The 19,969-nt window shown below is 45.3% G+C and overlaps 1 protein-coding gene across 3 annotated transcripts; it reads right to left on the bottom strand.

The window, feature by feature from the left end:
• Window positions 1-12,776, bottom strand: LOC102936806 (trichoplein keratin filament binding). Of its 3 annotated transcripts, XM_037878810.2 has the most exons (13): window positions 12,561-12,776; window positions 12,167-12,354; window positions 11,041-11,251; window positions 10,098-10,154; window positions 8,955-9,023; window positions 7,854-8,027; window positions 6,711-6,823; window positions 6,317-6,383; window positions 5,835-6,007; window positions 2,695-2,776; window positions 2,226-2,411; window positions 1,703-1,846; window positions 1-750 (listed from the first exon to the last, which is right to left on the bottom strand). In XM_037878810.2, the coding sequence occupies exons 2-13, from the start codon at window positions 12,352-12,354 to the stop codon at window positions 718-720; spliced, it is 1,497 nt and encodes a 498-aa protein (XP_037734738.1). In that variant the 5' UTR covers window positions 12,561-12,776; the 3' UTR covers window positions 1-717. The 3 variants fall into 3 exon arrangements, with proteins under 3 accessions (XP_037734738.1, XP_043385500.1, XP_037734739.1); XM_043529565.1 differs by lacking the exon at window positions 8,955-9,023; XM_037878811.2 differs by lacking the exon at window positions 12,561-12,776 and having other exon boundaries at window positions 2,719-2,776; window positions 12,167-12,437.
• Window positions 12,777-19,969: the final 7,193 nt, after the last annotated feature.

The following is a 19,969-nucleotide window of genomic DNA, read 5'->3' as shown; positions in this document are numbered from 1 at the left end:
TAAATCTTAGACAAGTAAATATTTATTGAAATCTTTAAAATCCTAGAGCCTAAATGAAACTTGTCAAAAATTGACATACACTGGCACTACAATTCTCACAAACCCTGTTTTACAATGCATGGGGATAAGAAAGCACAGGAGGGATTTCTGAGCAAACATTACTTTGGGTTAATAGAAGATGCATGGCTCTTAAAGAAACCCTTTCAGCTATAAACAGCAACAGTCAGTGGTTTAGTATCATTGATTAAACTGGGTTGAGTTTGTCAAGAATACATGCAGCTATTTACTCTTCCATCATTTTTTCCTGTTTGAAGTGTAGTTGGACAGTTGACTTTGCCTTACATGCTACATCGTGTCACTTGACAGCTTCTAAACACTGGAAGCAGCTGGAATGGTGTACAGCCCTCTCCACACTTAAGATAGTATTTTCAAATCAAGCTCCATTAGCCTACATCTGCTGCTACTGCATTCAATGGAAATTTGACCTTTACTTCAATGGGAGAATCTGGCTGAATGCTTTTGAAAACTTCACCCTTCATTTGCACTGGGCACATCTCCATCAGCTTCATGGACTATTCCTGACAATTTCATGAGGACAGCGCGTTGATTCTTGGTTTTGAAATATTCCACAAAATCCTGATCTTAACAGACAAACAGCCTGCAACATTGAGTCCTTCACACTGATACTCACACCTCAGAACTTAAGGGCAACCCTTCTCAGGTCCAAGCTGTTTTTGGACGACCATAGGGCTGGAAGAAAGTCAATAGCAAGAAGTACCATAAGAATTTTACATTCAGAATTAAACTCCCAGGCAGGTAATACTCAAGGTGCTGGCCCCTTAGTGGATAAGCTGTAGCTGGTGGTTCTCGTTTTGCAGACAGTACCATGTTCTATTAATGGACAAGACAACACCTTTCGTGAAAAGCCACCAGTTACTTGGATAGTCACTCCTCCAAAGAGAACTGGAGTGCCAAGCAATGAGAGGGTGTCAAAGGTTCCCAGCACTGCTATGGTAAAGGGATAAGAATGAAACCACTCTGCCCTATCATCTAGAATTAGAAGCCAGCTGGCATAGGACAGGTGTTTTTTTTCCTGGGCATGTAAGAAACTTCCCAAAACCAGTTAGTATTCTGGCAGCAGGAATGCTGCATTTGACAAACAGGATCCTGCTACTTTGTAGTTTTTTTTGGATTCTTGGGCAGAGACAGGGATGTTGGGGGCAGCACACTGAAGCACCTGGTGATAGCCACACACTATTGCATGGATTGAGAACTTAGGATATACTTTGAGGCAGTTATGAAAGATCTTGCTTTAAAGACTTATAAAATGATTATCTGCAAATGACAGGAAACAGGCAACGCCTGAGACATAATACCATAGCAATCTGAGACAGTGACCCCTTTTCATTTGGGAGACCCATTAGAAATGGCAGTGGGGGAGAGGCAGTGAACTTACTCTGCCAGCAGTCACTGCCCCTGAGCAAGGACACGAGAGCATTTTTAGGTGTGAAACCTTTGCCCACCTCAGGAGCAGCTCTGACTTTTCCCGATGAAGAGGAACTGTGTTCAGAGGCAATTGCTGGTTATTCTCTGCAGCATGCTGACCTCCATTGTCAAACACCATGAACTAGCTGGGAATGGAACGTTAGGGTGGGCAACGTGCATGATTCCATCTGGTCCTGCCAAGGACCCTGCTCCTTACCTTACTGTGATAGCCCCGCTCAGTCATGCGCTTGGCCTCTTGCCGCACTAACTCCTCACAGTGCTGCTCTGCCAGCCTTGCTTCCTCCTCCTCCTCTTTCTGGCGCTGTAACTCTTCCTGCTCTTGGAGGCGACGCTCTGTAAGCTGCGTATTTTTAAAGATATGCCCTTGAAGTGAGAGCACAGGTAAACAGACCCAACTAAACAAAGGGGGGGAAAGGTCAGGACTCAAAAGGCTTGAATCAGTGTCAGATCCATCTTAGTTAATTGGATACTTTAGTATCAGGGTGGGAGGTTACCTGACTAAGCAGCAGTTACATCTGCTTGCAATGTGTACTCTACCTTTGCTAGCAAAATTGGGAAAGTTTCAGTAGAAAGTTACCGAGAACCTTGTTCTGACACTAAGGAATCTAAGAGCATTTTTCCATGCACTAAAAACTCGCAAAACTAGCTAAGCAAAGTACATTAGCTAACAGCATCCTGAATGACCTGGGGTGCAGGTTTGATGAAGACCGGGGCTCTACCTGGGACTCCAGCTCTTGTTTGCGAGCTGTTTTTAGTTCCTCCTCTTCCTCTCTCTCTCGGCGAGTCAGCTCTTTTGCCTCCTCAAGCTCTCTAATCAGTTGTTCCCGGTATTTTACACATTCCTCCTGGGCATGTCGATTTAGCTCCACCTTCTCTTGGATCTGACACAGTCTGCCTGCAAGGACCTGTTTGGAGTAAGAAGGGGGATGAAGGGAAGAAATAGGGTAAATAGAAAGAGAGGGGCCAGACTCAGAAACCAAACTAAGCAGATCTTTATCTAGACAGTTAAGCCAGTTCTCAGAAAATACACTGGGCCAACAAAGAAAAGCCCATCCTCTGGCACAGAGGTAACCAGAGGCCTTACTGAGGCCTACTCCTCTACTATGTATTCTATGTAAATTTTACACCAGTATAAAAGTCCCTGTTTTAACCAGGAGAGCAGAGTAATCGGTGTAGAGAGGGCACCACCTCATTCATCAGTCTGTCTCTGGCCTTCCTCTCTCTCTCCCATTCTTCTTCTCTTTTTTCCCACACTTGTTTAGCTTCTTCCCTGAAGGAGAGAGAGAGAGAGGAGAGTTGCTTTCCAGCATTATTGCTTGCAATAAAGAGAGACAATAACAGAGAAGCCTTCAATACCTTATTTCCTGCAGCCTCTCCAGTTTACATGTGTATGTAAAAAGAAAAGGAGTACTTGTGGCACCTTAGAGACTAACCAATTTATTTGAGCATAAGCTTTCGTGAGCTACAGCTCACTTCATCGGATGCATAATTAAAGTGGAAAATACAGTGAGGAGATTTATATACACACAGACCATGAAAAAATGGGTGTTTATCATACACATTGTAAGGAGAGTGATCACTTAAGATGAGCTATTAACAGCAGTAGAGTAGGGTGGGGGGGGGGGAGCCACTGACTTCCTGAGGAAACTACAATCCAATCGGTGATCTTCCTGAAAACACCATCCTGGCCACTATGGATGCAGAAGCCCTCTACACCAACATTCCACACAAAGATGGACTACAAGCCGTCAGGAACACTATCCCCAATGTCACGGCAAACCTGGTGGCTGAACTTTGTGGCTTTGTCCTCACCCATAACTATTTCATATTTGGGGACAATGTATACCTTCAAATCAGCGGCACTGCTATGGGTACCCGCATGGCCCCACAGTACGCCAACATTTTTATGGCTGACTTAGAACAACGCTTCCTCAGCTCTCGTCCCCTAATGCCCCTACTCTACTTGCGCTATATTGATGACATCTTCATCATCTGGACCCATGGAAAAGAAGCCCTTGAGGAATTCCACCATGATTTCAACAATTTCCATCCCACCATCAACCTCAGCCTGGACCAGTCCACACAAGAGATCCACTTCCTGGACACTACGGTGCTAATAAGCGATGGTCACATAACCACCACCCTATACCGGAAACCTACTGACCGCTATTCCTACCTATATACCTCCAGCTTTCATCCAGACCACACCACACGATCCATTGTCTACAGCCAAGCTCTACGATACAACCGCATTTGCTCCAACCCCTCAGACAGAGACAAACGCCTACAAGATCTCTATCAAGCATTTTTACAACTACAATACCCACCTGCTGAAGTGAAGAAACAGATTGACAGAGCCAGAAGAGTACCCAGAAGTCACCTACTACAGGACAGGCCCAACAAAGAAAATAACAGAACGCCACTAGCCGTCACCTTCAGCCCCCAACTAAAACCCCTCCAACGCATTATCAAGGATCTACAACCTATCCTGAAGGACGACCCATCACTCTCACAAATCTTGGGAGACAGGCCAGTCCTTGCCTACAGACAGCCCCCCAACCTGAAGCAAATACTCACCAGCAACCACACACCACAACCACTAACCCAGGAACCTATCCTTGGAACAAAGGCCGTTGCCAACTGTGCCCACATATCTATTCAGGGGACACCATCATAGGGCCTAATCATTATCAGAGGCTCGTTCACCTGCACATCTACCAATGTGATATATGCCATCATGTGCCAGCAATGCCCCTCTGCCATGTACATTGGTCAAACTGGACAGTCTCTACGTAAAAGAATAAATGGACACAAATCAGATGTCAAGAATTATAACATTCATAAACCAGTCGGAGAACACTTCAATCTCTCTGGTCACTCGATTTCTGATCTAAAAGTGACTATTCTTCAACAAAAAAACTTCAAAAACAGACTCCAACGAGAGACTACTGAATTGGAATTAATTTGCAAATTGGATACAATTAACTTAGGCTTGAATAGAAACTGGGAGTGGTTGAGTCATTATACAAAGTAAAACTATTTCCCCTTGTTTATTCCTCCCCCCTCCTCTCCCCACTGTTCCTCAGACGTTCTTGTTAACTCCTGGAAATGTGCTGGAAGTGGCCCACCTTGATTATCACTTCAAAAGGTTTTCTCTCCCCCCACCCCACTCTCCTGCTAGTAATAGCTCATCTGAAGTGATCACTCTCCTTACAATATGTATGATCAACAGCCATTTTTTCATGGTCTGTGTGTATATAAATCTCCTCACTGTATTTTCCACTTTATGCATCTGATGAAGTGAGCTGTAGCTCACGAAAGCTTATGCTCAAATAAATTGGTTAGTCTCTAAGGTGCCACAAGTACTCCTTTTCTTTTTGCGAATACAGACTAACACAGCTGCTACTCTGAAACATGCATATGTAGAGAACTGCAAGAAAGAAATTTGTCTGTTCTAAACCTTATGCTCAGAGATGCTCCTGCCTCCAACAGAGATGGGAAACCAGGGCACTGCCAGAAAATTTAGTTTGCAAAGCTTCTCTTTCGCAACAGCATGTATAGCAAGGAAAGTCCCTATGAAGTATCATACTGACTCCTCTAGCTTTCACTGAGCCAAATTCTGCTCCCACTCACACCCCATGTAAACTTTTTGAAGTCAGCGGGGTTACAGTGGATTCTCTTTCAACCTCCATCTCTCTTGAGAAACAAAAGGAAACAACACACAACTTTAGAAATCATTTAGATGCCACAAAGCCCACTGGCTAGATGATCAAATGCTGGTTTTAAGTTCTTGTCAGAAAAGTCTGACTAGAGTCCTGATGCGGATGGGCAAGGATCAGACTTGTTCACTGTTGCCAATCCATTATTTCTAAAAATACTTGCTCCCTGTTTATTAACTTTAGTACTAGTTGCAACAAGAGAGATGGATTATGGAATCACTCCCATCAAGGAGAAGGAACCAGAAGGTCTTGATGCTTTTCAGCCAAAAGAACTGTGTCCTTTCCTTAATATCCTTGTGTTACGTCCAACATTGTGACTGGATGGCTAAACCATTCAACATAAAAGATGGAAAGTAGAAAAGGACCTAAAACCCACCCCTACTTCTGTTACACAGGACTCTGTGTAATCAGCCTTTCCTTCTAAAACTGCAAGACTAACTAGGAAGCCAGGAAGAAGATGGCTTCAAGTTGTCCCTTCCTCGCCTGTGTGTATCAACAAAGTAACATTTACAGAGTTCTACCAACCTAGAAGAAAGGATGTCTTTAAAGGGAAGCATTCATCACATTTAAACTCTCTCCAGCAACCTACAGGAGGCTTGTCAGATTCACCTGAAAATGGTCTCCAGTTCTGCCTCTCGTGCCTTTTCTAACTGGAGCTGCTCCTCAATTACATGTTTCATCCAGGCGGCATCTGCAGCAGCCCGCTCCCGTCTAGCGGAGTGGAGGCGTTGGTCCTCATCTTCCTTCTCTAGAAGGGCTAATAGTATTTGTCTGTCCATCTCCTAGAGAAAAGCCAGAAAAGTCACACACATGCAGAGCAGATTTTCAAACCAGGCTGCAAGTAAGTTCTCAATGTCCACAAACATGCTAATGTCAAGACTAATCATGGACTGGAAGCACCTAACAGATCCTCAGCACCATTCCTAATTTCTTCTTGCCCTAATGCCACCAGGGGGAGATGGAAGGAGCTTGGTAAGGCTCTGGACAGACGAGATACGCAAACAAAGTAATCAACATGCAGAAGCAGCAGTTTCTAGTGCAAGAAGAGTGTACTACATAGAACAGTTAAGTGATCTCTGGTCTTGTCTTACCAGCTCCTGTTGTATCTGCTGTGCACGTCTCTTTAGTTGGGCATTATACTGGTGTCTCAAAAAGCGACTAGGAAAAAAAAGAGGATACAAAACCAGACTAGCTCCAAAGTCCCATGTTCTTATTTAGCAACATTCAGAAAAGTGAACCATGACTAGTACCAACTATAAGCATTGGTAGGGGGAACAGTTCTTACTATGTTAGGAAAAAAAATTGCACTATGTCTATTTAAAGTGCTAGCCCATCCACTGCTCTGGATTTTCCAGATATACAATATTAAGTAAATATACAGCCCACAGTAACACTGACAATATCCCCACATACAGTAGGTACTACCATGGACACAGGAATGGCTTTCTCCCAACACCCACAGCACTGAACTATACCATATCATACCCAAGCTCCAGCTTCTTCCTGCATGCTTCCATTTGCTTCCTCTCTTCTTCCAGCTCCTCCAGCTCCCATTGCTGTTTTAGTAAATTCTCTTGCTCTTTCTTCAGTTTTGTTGCCTGTTATAAAAGGAATAGCGTTTCAGGGAGCTACAGCCTCCAGCTTCCCCATCCATTCTCAGATTCTTTATAGTTGTTGCAGGAGGGCAAAAGCAGCACAGAGAACCAGTTACACAGCACAATCTTTCATTTTCCCATCAGTACTAGAGTAACATCTGCAATTCTCTGTATCCAGCACTACCATTAGAACAGGGTACGTTCTTCAGGATGTACTTTCCAATATAACAACCATGCCCATTGAGTCAGAAGCTGCTTCAATGACTGGTTGGTTCTCGCTGACAGAGAAGCAGTAGCCATAAAGCCTGATCCTGAGAGTTCCAGTGGGAAATAAGGAGAAGGGAAGAAGATAAAATCCTCCCTGATCTGGAAGTGTTCTCAGGTATTGGCAGCTGGCAGCATGAAACACTTTGAGACAAATTCCTTCCAGCAGGAGGCTGGCACCCCACCTCAGAATTGAACCTCTGTACCTGTGGTTGTGGCATGTTTTACTGCCAGCAGTGGGATGAGTTCTAAAAAGAACTAGACTCCTTTTCAAGCAGTTTCTTTTTGGGAATGGTAAATATCCCACACTAATTTCACTCTTGCCTTAATGTGTTAGAATATTGGAGACATAACTAGGAACTCCTGTTGGAAAAAAGCCTTCAGGCTGCAAGCTACCATGCTTGGTGAGGTTCCTAAAACAACCCTCCTTTCTCTAGGCAACAAATGAAATTGGGGTGCTCAAATACTTAGGGAGGAACACATGAAGGCCCAGAGCTAAATCTCACTGAAAAGTACCAACACGCAGGTAGAAAGTAAGGAGCCATTGCTAGCAGAAGCCACGTCACATCCAGTTAGAACAACTGGCCCTGCTGCTTCACCTCAGTGTTGAGAAACAGATTCAGCCAGAATCATAACACTGGCCTGACCTCTCCCTTCTAAGATTCCATTAGAGTGGGTTCAGAACCAACTCACTGCTCTGGTATCTCCCACCTGGACTGGAGGCTATCAAGTGCACTCTGCTTCAGATGAGGGGAAACTAAATAGTTACCTCCATCTCCCGGAACTTCAGTTCTTCCATTTGTTGCAGTAACACCTCAGCTCGTTTCTTCTCTTCCAGCTGCCTCCTTTCTTTCTCTTGTTTCAGTCTTTCCAGTGCTTCCCTTCGGGCAATTTCATATTCATTTTCATACCGTCTTTTTTCTTCTCTTTCAGTTGCTTCTTGCTGATTGAGCCCAAACAAAACATTTTAACGTAATAACTGTAAATCAATACCAAATCACATGTATTTCAACTAATGGGGTGTTCTATATATACAAATATTCTAACATTTTAAAAGCCTGGGTTATCAGTCACTTCAGTAAAAAAGCCTGATTTTCAAACATGCAGAGCACCCAGTGATTCCCCTGGATTCCAACTGGAAATGAAGGTACTCAACATTATTTTAAATTAGTTCAAAGCCTTATGCACCTCTAACGGGATCAAAGAGACGATGCTGAAATGGAGCCCTCTTTATTTGAAATAATGTTTATATCTGTGTGATGCTGACAGACCAGCATCTGGTCACGGGGGTCATGGTCAAGCTAAGGCCCCTAGGCTACACTGAATACTGACAAATACATAGCTGGAAACCAATCTGGCTCACCTGCATGTTACTATTGTTAATATAGACATCAGAGTTATAAGACTGTGTTTAGACTTTATGAAATGCTTGTAGGACGCTGCATGTACACCAGACACTCGCTAGAACGCGGGGTTCAGGATCCATGCGGGGGGGGGGAAGAAGAAGTCAGATAAAATGAGCATTCCTCTCCCCCACCCCAAAAAACCCAAAATAGTATCTGCTCTTACATTTCAGCACTCTTTCCACAGCTAAGAGGTATCAGTATGACTTAGAGTGGTGGTTCTCAAACTGTGGGTCAGGACCCCAAAGTGGGTTGCGACTCCGTTCTAATGGGGTCATTAGGGCTGGCATTAGATTTGCTGGGGCCCAGAGCCTGAGCCACACCACCTGCAGCCAAAGCCTGAGCCCTGGGTGGTGGGGCTCAGGCTACAGGCCCCCCTCCTAGGGTCTCAGTAATTTTTGTTGTCAGAAGGGGGTCATGGTGCAATGAAGTTTTAGAAACCCTGACTTAGAGCAATCCTAGCATACCTGCTTCTTTTCTGTTAGCTGATCACCCCAAACATCTATCACATGCTTCTTGTGGAGCTCTGACTCAATCTGAAGAAGGGAACAGAGATAATCGCAAAATGGTCTCCCATTCTGTAACATGTCATATGAAACAGGCTCTAAGAAACTATGATGTGGATTGTCATAGATCTGCAGACAGGGAGAAATAACTAACTAGTAAGCATTGCATTCCCAGACAACTGTCTGTTCTGGGGTAGCCCACAGTGTAGCAGCAGAATCCCCTGAGCTTGGCTGTGTTAGGGAGATTCTCAGCCTTCAGAAGAGGAGACTAAATGACCACCTATCTCAGTTGAGATACTCATGAACCCCTTTGGCCAAGGAAGGTTAGATGGGGCTCTGTGGAGCCTACTAATACACCGCTATCTAAGCCATAGAGGTCACTGCTAAGGATCAGACTGCAGCATGGAACACTGAGCAGCAGAATTCCTTCCAGCAAATTTGCCCACCACCCCAGAAGTGAGCCTTTATACCAGTGGTTGTGACATGTTTTACAGCCAGCAGTGGGATGCTCTTTCTGCCAAGATCTGAACATGCAATTGGTACAGCATTCCTCAGCCCCTGCTAGCCCTTGGACTCATGTAGCAATTCCAATCACAGGACTAGTTGGGAATAATCACAAATGTTAAAGACTATAGCAATAAGCAGGCAGAATGGAGGGCCAGCAGAACAAAGGCTAAGAAAGCACTTTAGTGGTACAGAATACAATTTTCAAAAGTATCTAAGTCCCTTTGGAAGTTCAGTCCCATTGACTTCTAAAGGGACTTAGATGCTTTTGAAAACTGTATCCGCTAAGCCTATAGTACAAGGCAAAAGCCGAGTATTTGAGAATCTTGCTGTCTGTCTAGTTTCTTGCATTGGCACCAACCTCACCTCACAAGGAGGTGCTTCTACTTTAGTGTTTGCATTTGAGGGTCTGCAGAGTCAGTATGGAATAAAAAGGTTTCTGATTATTTGGAAGAACACATGCCTCTGGAGTGATGATACAAAACTCTTAAGTAGTTGAACCATTTTTCTTGGCTTGACATCTGTTACTTAATTTTTAAAAATCTAAAACCTGATTTAGTACACACAGAACATTAGTGAAGTGATCCCAGTAATTATCACCTCTCGGAGTTTGGTATTGTTCTTCTTCCAGTGTTCATACAGCAGCTCTTCAGCAACCTATCAACAAAACACGAGAGTCAGACCACAGAGTAGATCAAAATGTTAATAAATATTTACAATCTCCCAAAACATCAGTTAAGTATGATCAGGGTTGGGAAATACAGCTAGACAATCCCTCCAGACAGAGGGGTTGTCTAGACAAATACTAGACAATCCCTCCAGACAGCTAGTGAACACATCTTTGGAATGTTACTAAATCAAAGGGATTGGCCATCCCATCAGCATGTCAGGAACATATACTATTGTAATTATATGGGGGGGAGGGGAATTACTCTTATTAAGGCTTAATCCTCCAATAAGATTGAGCCAATTGGAGACTCAATCCTCCAATTCTAAACCCCAGAATTTTTAGACAGACATATTACTGGATAGAATTATATGGCATCTCTTCTCCAGGAAGCTCTCCAAATGCTTTGCAAACTGTCGATTTAAGGATTGACTCACCCACCAGTGACATGCAGCCAATTCATGGTTCAGTTTGGCAGCCAACCATGGAAGTAGTAACAGGAGGGAAAGTGAAGAATGACTTCCCCAGTTAAAACTGCTGCAGCAATATAAACAGGCTGAGTGTAATAGTCAGGATCTCAGGGATAGCACCCCAGCTTTTACAGAAAGCGCTGAGGGCCCTTCAATAGCAAGAAGTCAAGACTAGTTCTTCCTCTCATGTTGTTTGACACTCTGTTAACCAAGCCCAAAACAGGTATTTAGAAATCACGAGTTCCCTTTCCTGCAGGACGCAGACACAGGGGACATTTATTTCTCTAATCAAGTTTTAAATCAAAGAGAGACTTACCCTTAGCCCCAGGTGTGAGAGGGACAGAAGGGCACCCCAGCTCAGCCCATACACACACACACACCCCTCAGACCGCTTCTCACAAGCTACCTTTTTCCGGCGCTCTTCTCTGGCAGATTTCAAATCTTCACCTCTCTCTCTGATCTTGCTCAGCTCGGACTCCTTGTTCAGCCTCAGCTCCCCGAGTTCTGCTGCCAGCAATTCTCGCTCCTCGTACAAAAGTTTCCTAAGTTGTTCTCGTCTCTGCTCCAAGCTGATTTTTTTTTCCTCTTTCATTTTCTCACCATGATATGCGTTCATGCTACCAAAGACACATAACGGGAGGGAGGATTAAGCATCAGGCTGGCCCAGAGTAAGATCGCCTGCGAGACACAGGGCAGTCTCACGACACAGACCGCGTGCTCATAGAATCATAAAATATCAGGGTTGGAAGGGACCTCAGGGGTCATCTAGTCCAACCCCCTGCTCAAAGCAGGACTAACACCAACTAAATCATCCCAGCCAGGGCTTTGTCAAGCCTGACCTTAAAAATATCTAAGGAAGAAGATTCCACCACCTCCCTAGGTAACGCATTCCAGTGCTTCACCACCCTCCCAGTGAAAAAGTTTTTCCTAATATCCAACCTAAACCTCCCCCACTGCAACTTGAGACCATTGCTCCTTGTTCTGTCATCAGCTACCATTGAGAACAGTCTAGAGCCATCCTCTCTGGAACCCCCTTTCAGGCAGTTGAAAGCAGCGATCAAATCCCCCCTCATTCTTCTCTTCCGCAGACTAAACAACCCCAGTTCCCTCAGCCTCTCCTTATAAGTCATGTGTTCCAGTCCCCTAATCATTTTTGTTGCCCTTCGCTGGACTCTCTCCAATTTTTCCACATCCTTCTTGTAGTGTGGGGCCCAAAACTGGACACAGTACTCCAGATGAGGCCCCACCAGTGTCGAATAGAGGGGGACGATCACGTCCCTCGATCTGCTGGCAGTGCCCCTACTTATACATCCCAAAATGCCATTGGCCGCCGTGGCAACAAGGGCACGCGGTTGACTCCTCTCAGCGTACCGGCCTGAGGGCAACGCGGGACCTGCCCGTGTCCGCGGCCTCCCACGCAAGCCGCACGCACCGGCCCTTCCGCCCCGGGCCCAAGGCGGCCGGCGCCGCCCCACGGCCGGGCACAGCAGCCGGCGCGGCGCGGGGGAGCCCCGGCGGCCCCGGGCTCTTACCTCCGCTGATAGGACCGGCGCGAGCTCCACTGGCTCTGTTTGGCGCTGCAGACCCCGGACTGCTGGAAATAGCGGCTGTTGCGCTCCCACTGCTGCCGCCAGCGGGCCTCCTGCTCCCGCTGCCGCACGAGCTGCTTCTCCAGGGCTCTGCTGCGGCTGGGCCAGGCGGGCGGCGCGGGCAAGGCCATCTGCACAGCCCGAGCACAGGGGAGAGTCAGCGCCGCTCAGCGCCCCCCCCGCCGATCGGCCCGGCCCGACCCCGGCCCCGGCCCCGCAATCCCCGGGGAGGCCCCGCGCCAGGCAGGGGCCAGCCCCCGGCGAACCCGCCCCGCGCTCGTGCCCCCGGGCGGCCCCAAAGCGGCCGTTACCGAAGCGCGGGGGGGGACGGACTCACCGCGAGCGGCGGCCGCCGGGGAAACAGTAACGGCTTCAGCACGTCCGGCCTCCGCCGCTCAGCACCATGGCAACGCTTCCGGGCGGGGCTACGGGCGCCTTCGAGGGACACGCTGTCCCTCAGCGCGCAACCAGGCGAGATCGGCCCTCGCCCTCGCCCCGCCCCGCCCTCTCCTCCCCGCTCCCTCCTGTGCGCGTGGGCGGTTTCCCCAGCCGACCCGTGCAAACTTCCTCCCCCCAGTGTGTGAACGCACACATTCGCGCTCACACGCGTTTGCACGCACACATTCCCACCCACACCCTTTGTGCTCACACGCGTTTGCACGCACACATTCCCACTCACACCCCTTTGATGCTCACACATGCACATAGGTGCGCTGTTTGCACAGGCATGCGGACCATTTGCACCTACAGTCATGTTCACCTTGCACATATTTTCATTTTGAACAACAAACACATTTGGAAATCTGGCCCTTTATTGTTTATCAAGCCCTGCCAGAGATTCCCAGGAACGTGAAGGACTCACTGACCTGTCACCGTTCCTTTTATTTGTAAAGTCCCTGCTTTGTGCTGGACTCTGTACTAGACACAGAAGAAGACATCATCCCTCCCAGGAGCTTATACTAAGTGGATGGATGGTGATCAGACACAGTAAGCCCTACCATGAGCCACAGACAATGCAGTTTACTAGGGCTGTTGGCTTTTTACATATATTTCCCTATGTTGGATTGGGTGGCAGCATTTTGTCCAGTGTGGGATAAGCACTTACATGGGCATTGCAGAAGGAGTGGCTTACTTTAAAGGGCAAATAGAAGGAAGGGAATGTGGTCACACTGGGACAGGGAGAGTGTTCCGGAGGTATCTGAGTAGCAGGAGAATGCGAAGATGAAGTCAGAAAAGGAGAGGTTTCAGAGTAACAGCCGTGTTAGTCTGTAGCTCACAAAAGCTCATGCTCAAATAAATTGGTTAGTCTCTAAGGTGCCACAAGTACTCCTTTTCTTTTTAGAGAAAAGGAGAGGTGAGGTAGAATTGATGCCATGGGCAGACACTTGCATTTTAAAGGGTCAATCTTGAATTTTAAAATTATGCATTTAAATTTGCCTGTGCTGCTAATAACACCAGTATTGTTCACACTGGAAGAATGTTAATGAGCTAATGTATTTTTCACCATTTATGCCATTTGTTTGCTTTTATCATTCCAGGCAGGATGACCCAGAAGATGGACTTCCACTCAGTTTTACTTGTGATGAGGATGGGATGGGAGTTACTATGTGAATGAAATGATGTGACGTGTACTGGGAGGGATGACTCTGCAAAGACACAGGTCATGCCTCTGAGCAGACCCAGGACAAACAGGATGTTTCCAGTAGCCTGAGCAGCGGACACAAACTGACCTGAGGGTTACTGCAGTAATTTAATACATTGTGGTGAGCCTTCTCTACTGCACTGTGAGTGCATTAGTAAATGTGACATTCTCTGATTGTCATGAAGTAGCCTCAGGTGATATAACTGAGGTTGCAAACACTTCAGGGGAAGGTTTAGTGGCAAACAGAACACGATTTCAATTGAATTTAAAAAAAAAACATTGCTATTAGGCATTATAAAGCCTTGGTTTTATAAATACCTAGTTTTTTGGCCCTGAATTGATTTGAGATGTCTCTAAGATCAAAAAATACACGTGAACATTTTAGGCACCTACGTTACAGCCATGCACTCAATGTGACAGTAAATCATGCTCTCTTGAGTCTGACCTTACTGAAACAATTTCTTTAGCAGAATATTGAAATGGCTGGATTGCCTTCCATGTCCTGTGTGCAGAATAGATGGGTTTCAGAGATGAGCCAGTATGCAAAACGAACATTGCTGTCTGTGTGTTAACCTTTGGAAAGCAGGCTGCATGATGAACAAAGCATTACAAAACACACAAGCTGACCATTAAGACCAGAGATCTGACCGGCAGTCAAGGAGATACCTATGATATGTCTGGCAGTATCACTGGGATGAATCTAACTGAATGGGGTTTTGCTCTTAGCTTTGAGCTGGTGCTGGGTTTTGGAAATGCTCTGTTATTGTTATACGTAGAAATGTTACTTGCACTGGAGGGTTAGGAATTTAATTTCTTTTAGACCTGGTTTAAAAGTTACAGTGAATGAGCAACAAGTTGTTGGCAACAGCATTTGCTACAGGTGCAGGCAGTGTTGTAGTGGGGGTGAACTCACAAAGATGAAAGGGAGCGCAACCTGGTGTTCTCAACAAGCTAGTCCCAAATCATCTGGCGTCTGTATGAACCTGAAGAAATCCTACTGATTCAAATCAACAATCTCTTGACACTCCTTCTAATAATCCTATCTCTTGTTGAATTTTGCATTTGGTGCAAGAACATACATAGGCTGATCATCGTTATTAGTCACTTAATAAGAGCTCAGGTAAGGGTATCACTTTTATGGAGGGGGGCAAATTAGATGCACTGCCCTATCTTTAGATAGCACGATGTGGTCACAGGTTTCTAAGCTTCTGCATCTCTACAAAGGCTGGAGAGACTGTTCTAGTCACATTTTCCAACGGTTGGCAGGTTTTCCTGACATTGCCAAGCAAGGTTATAAACCTAATGGAGATAAGGTTGCAAATTGGATGCATTTTTAAAAGTTGGTGTTCTCATCTCTGGTTGTAGGACACCAGAAATTTAAGTCACTCAAGTAATATTAATAATTTAGACTCATTTGCCTACTGGCGTGGCCAGTAAACTACAGAACTCCCCTAAATTAGGTGCTTTTAATTTATATTATTACTACAAATCTTTCTTAAATAATCCTGCAGCAGGTTCTAGCTATAAAACACCACTCAGATATAGGAATAATCAGCAAGAGGGGAACCCTCATGACTTGAGGATGGCAAAACTGAACGACATGAACTTTTGACCTGGCTGATATAAATTCTCAGAGAGGACAGAGAGCACATACCCAAGAAAGGACCATAGACTTGCAAACAGAAGTCAACAAACCCCAAGACACAGAACAAACTATTCCAAGTGAATCATATTCCAAATACCTTTTACTCCCAGTTTATCATCTGTTCACACTCCCTCTTGCTGACAGGTCCAAGTTCTTCAGCTAGAAGTTGTAAAGAAGACAGAGGTTGTGCAACTAACGAATACAAGCGCTTGTGGATTGTAGGCAAATAACTCACATTTAGCTAAATATCACATGCTAGTCGTGAACTCGGAATACCTGTGACATCAGAATTGCTTCCATTATCATTTCACAAAAACCGAGCTATGCCACCTCTGAATTCATCAAGACAGAGGAGGTGACTGGGTCTATCGGAGAAAGATTCCACTCAAACACAATTCAACTAGTGGGCACGCAGTCACACATGCTAGAGTGAAAGTTGTTTAACAATGTAATCCCCTGTTTTCACATGCTCATTATTTACTGAAAAATGCCTGCTGATCTGGATAGTTCTATGATTGTTTTCTGCTCAAAGTGCTTTTGTTGTTGTTAAATTTTGAACAAAATCCAGCATTTTAAAAAAAGACAAATAGCAATAGGCAACATTCTAAAAAGGAGGTAAAAAAGTACAGACATAGAAAGCCAGGTATATCCAGGGCTAGCATTTACAGCTTGCAAAATACATTCTCTTTATACAACTGAGCACAAAACATTTTTGAGATTTGTTAAGCGTGCACCTAATCACCCTGTGCTTTAATTGCATGTCAATAGACACCTGTCAGTCTGGAGGCTTAAAGCAGCTATTAATATAAATTATTTATACAGTGCTCAAAGTCTACATGGCACATTATAAAAAGAGAAAAGGGGTGAAATCTTAACCCTATTGACATAAATGGGAGTTTTGCTATTGACTTCAATAGAGCCAGGATTTCATCCAAGGTGCCTGCCCTCACAGTCTTACAGATGAAGAGCCTGATCCTATGAAGTGCTGAGGTTACTACTGTGTGTGATGAGGGTGTCCAGCACCTGGCAGGATTGGGTCCTAAATAAGCTTAAGCTCTTTCATAAGTGCACTCTTGTATATGTGTGTTACTAGCAGTTTGAACAATTATGCAGCCACAAATAAAATGGTTGAACAGGTTCAGTGATCTGTAGGATTTGAGTTGTTTTAGGCACTTGTTGCTACCTCAAGTACTTACTGTGCCTTAAAACCTTACACCATTGTAAAGCTTTCAAGCACTTTAAGTATTTATTGTGCTGTAAATATTTAAGGCAGTTTAAAGTTATCCTCTTCAGCATTTGAGTTGACATAAGCACTTATGTCAACTTAAGACATTTATTCTTTTTCTAAAACCCAGGAAATTAAACGCAAAATATTGCACCAATTTACTATTAGTGCTGCAAAGTTAAAATCACAAAGACTCAGCAAATACAAAAATTCAGGTTCCAACAGCAACATTAACCTGCTTGTGATGCACATATGCAATGTTTTGCACTTGTTTTGCTGCTTAAATGTCCCGTTTGATATCTTACTATGCATACCATAAAATATATAATATAAATGTAAAACATAGAGGAGATGACAAGATAATGGGGTGTTGGAGCCTCTACTTCTGACTTTAATTGTGCTACCTTAACATTGCATTAACACAATTTGCATATATTTAATTATGTACAGGACTTCTTATGAAATTGTGCTTTTGAGACAAATTAGTGAAGATGTATTATTCAGCAAGTTGCTTCTCAAGGATACTGCAGTGATAGATAATCTGATTCAGGCTTCTGTCACTAACAAGTCCTATCTCCACGCTGGGGCCTGCCACGCTTAATGGGATTAATGTTAGTTACTATAATTTACTACATTTCCATCTTGTCTTCTCTTCCCAGAGTTCCATTTCCCCATGGATGTATTTTGTTTCAGAACTGCCATGGACCCCAGTGTGAATTTAGGGAAAGCACTCTCTTTGCCCAGGAAGAAAGCACTGCACATGGTCTTTGAGTGGAAAAAGCACTCTGTGTGCAGGATTTTGGTTTGAATCTTTTTCCTCCCTTTTGAGGAAGTGCTTAAAATTCACCGTCTGCATGTCAAGTTTTTTAAGCCCGATCTAACAGGAACAGTAAGTTATGTGCCAATTAAACCATCTGGTCTATATAAAAAATTTAGTTATATTAAATATTTAATGACAAACTAGATTAGAATACCTCATTAAGGCCTGAGAAAGGAACCTCTGGAACAGAGCCAATGAAGTATAAATAAAGAGGCTGCACAACCGGTCAGTTTTACCAGCGTGTGCTGCTAGGAGTACAGTTTGATTTCTAGATGCTATCATTGAGAAAATCATATACAAACACATTTCTGAATTGCGTTCAGTGCAGATGCTCCAGCACACTTCTGTCTCACGTGGCTCTACCCGGTGCAGCGGGGCTGTAATTGGCAGATATTTTCACAAATGGGGAAAGCCAGCGCAATTTGAGGCTGCAGTGTGAACAGGCACCAAAGGGCACAAAGTTCTGTCTTAAGCTACACACTGTAGTTCCTGGCACAAAAAGGCCGCGAGATACATTTGTCCCTGCCAGGTTGACCTTTAGCCAAGCAAGCAGTGAAATATATTTTGCTCCTGAGCCAGAATGGGATGTTATAATGATCAGGTTAATGACCCAGTACAGGGCTCTTGGCATATAATGCAGCATTTAAAAGCAACTGAAAGAAACATTTTGGGAGGGGAAAACAGATAGAAGGTTCAACCTTAATGAAATATACTGGACTTCAGGTTGTCAGGATAACCTCCACAGAACACATGGACCAGTCCCAGTTCTCACAGCTCTGGCCTGCAAACCTACCTTTGAAAGCCGTTGGTGCTGGCTGCCATGAACTCAGCTCGGCCAACAGGCATGTAGGCCTTTGGTGCTGGATGGCATTAATTCCAGAAGGATGACTTGGCTAGCAAGCTGCCTTCCGGGGATAATACTGAGAGTCGGTTTGGTCCCTGGGGCACATCATGCATCACTAGTGCTACCTCCATCAATGGCTATTAGCCAGGATGGGCAGGGATGGTGTCTCTAGCCTCTGTTTGTTCATTTCCTTTGGGGCACCTGGCACTGGCCACTGGAAGACAGGATACTGGGCTAGATGGACCTTTGGAGCAATTAGTAAAAGACACAAAAACTAACAGCAAAATGATTTTTAAGTACAGGAGAAGCAGGAAGCCTGCCAAACAATCAGTGGGATCACTGGACCATCGGCGTGCTAAAGGAGCGCTCAAAGAAGACAAAGCTGTTGCACACAAGCTAAATGAATTATTTGCATTTATCTTCACTGCAGAGGATGTGAGGGCATTTCCCACACCTGAGCCATTCTTTTTCAGTGACAAATCTGAGCAACTGTCCCAGACTGAGGTGTCCATATAGGAGGATTGGGAACAAATGGATCAGTCAAACAGTAATAAGTCACCAGGACCAGATGGTGTTCACTGGAGTCGGTGCTAGGCAAATTCTTATACTAAAAAGTGAATAGGGGGGCCCCTTGAGCTGCTCGGAGCCCTAAGCAATTGCTGTCTCTCCTTATGCCTAGCTCTGGCTCTGGTGTTCACCCAGGAGTTCTGAAGGAACTCAAATATGAAATTGCAAAACTACTAACTGTGGTGTGTATATGTAACCGATCACTTAAATCAGCCTCTGTACCAGATGACTGGAAGGGTAGCTGATTTCATGTAGATTTTAAAAGAAGGCTCCAGAGATGATTCTGGCAATTACAGGCTGGTAAACCTAACTTCAGTACCAGGCAAATTATCATAAGAACGGCCACATTGGGTCAGACCAATGGTCCATCTAGCCTGGTATCCATTGTCTTCTGACAGTGGTTAATGCCAGATGCTTCAGAGGGAATGAAAAGAATAGGGCAATTATCAAGTGATCCATCCCCTGTTGGCCAGTCCCAGCTGCTAGCAGTCAGAGTGTTAGGCTACCCAAAGCACTGGGCTGTATCACTGACCAGCCTGGCTAATAGCAATTCATGGCCCTGTCTGCCATGAACTACCTAGTTGTTTTTTAAACCCAATTATCGTTTTGGCCTCCGCAACATCCCCTGGCGAGGCATTCCACAGGTTAACCCTGGCTTAGGTGAAGACGTCCTGCCCTTTGTTTGTTTTAAGCCTGCTGTCTCTGGCTGTCATTAGGTGGCCATTTTGGTGCGTTACAGGGAGGGGTAAATAACACGTCCCAGGGCCCGGGCTCCACGCTGCAGGCCCGTGCCCGGGGCCAGGCCTGGCGCTGGTGTGGCTAGCCCATGCGCTGCGCCTGCCGCGCGCCCTGTCACCGCCAGGGGGCGCGCGGGGCCGGGGGAGGCGTGGCTGGCCGAACCCGTCCTCTGCCCATGCTCACTTCCGGAATGGGCGGGTCCGGGAGCCCCGGGGGCGGGGCGGGCCCCGGTGATTGGGCTGCTGGGGCGGAGGTAGCCCGGTGA

The sequence above is a fragment of the Chelonia mydas genome, chromosome 15 (assembly GCF_015237465.2).
Source record: "Chelonia mydas isolate rCheMyd1 chromosome 15, rCheMyd1.pri.v2, whole genome shotgun sequence".
NCBI lineage: Eukaryota > Metazoa > Chordata > Testudines > Cheloniidae > Chelonia > Chelonia mydas.
Note: the sequence above shows the minus strand (reverse complement) of the source record. Positions and strands in the feature narration are given on the sequence as shown.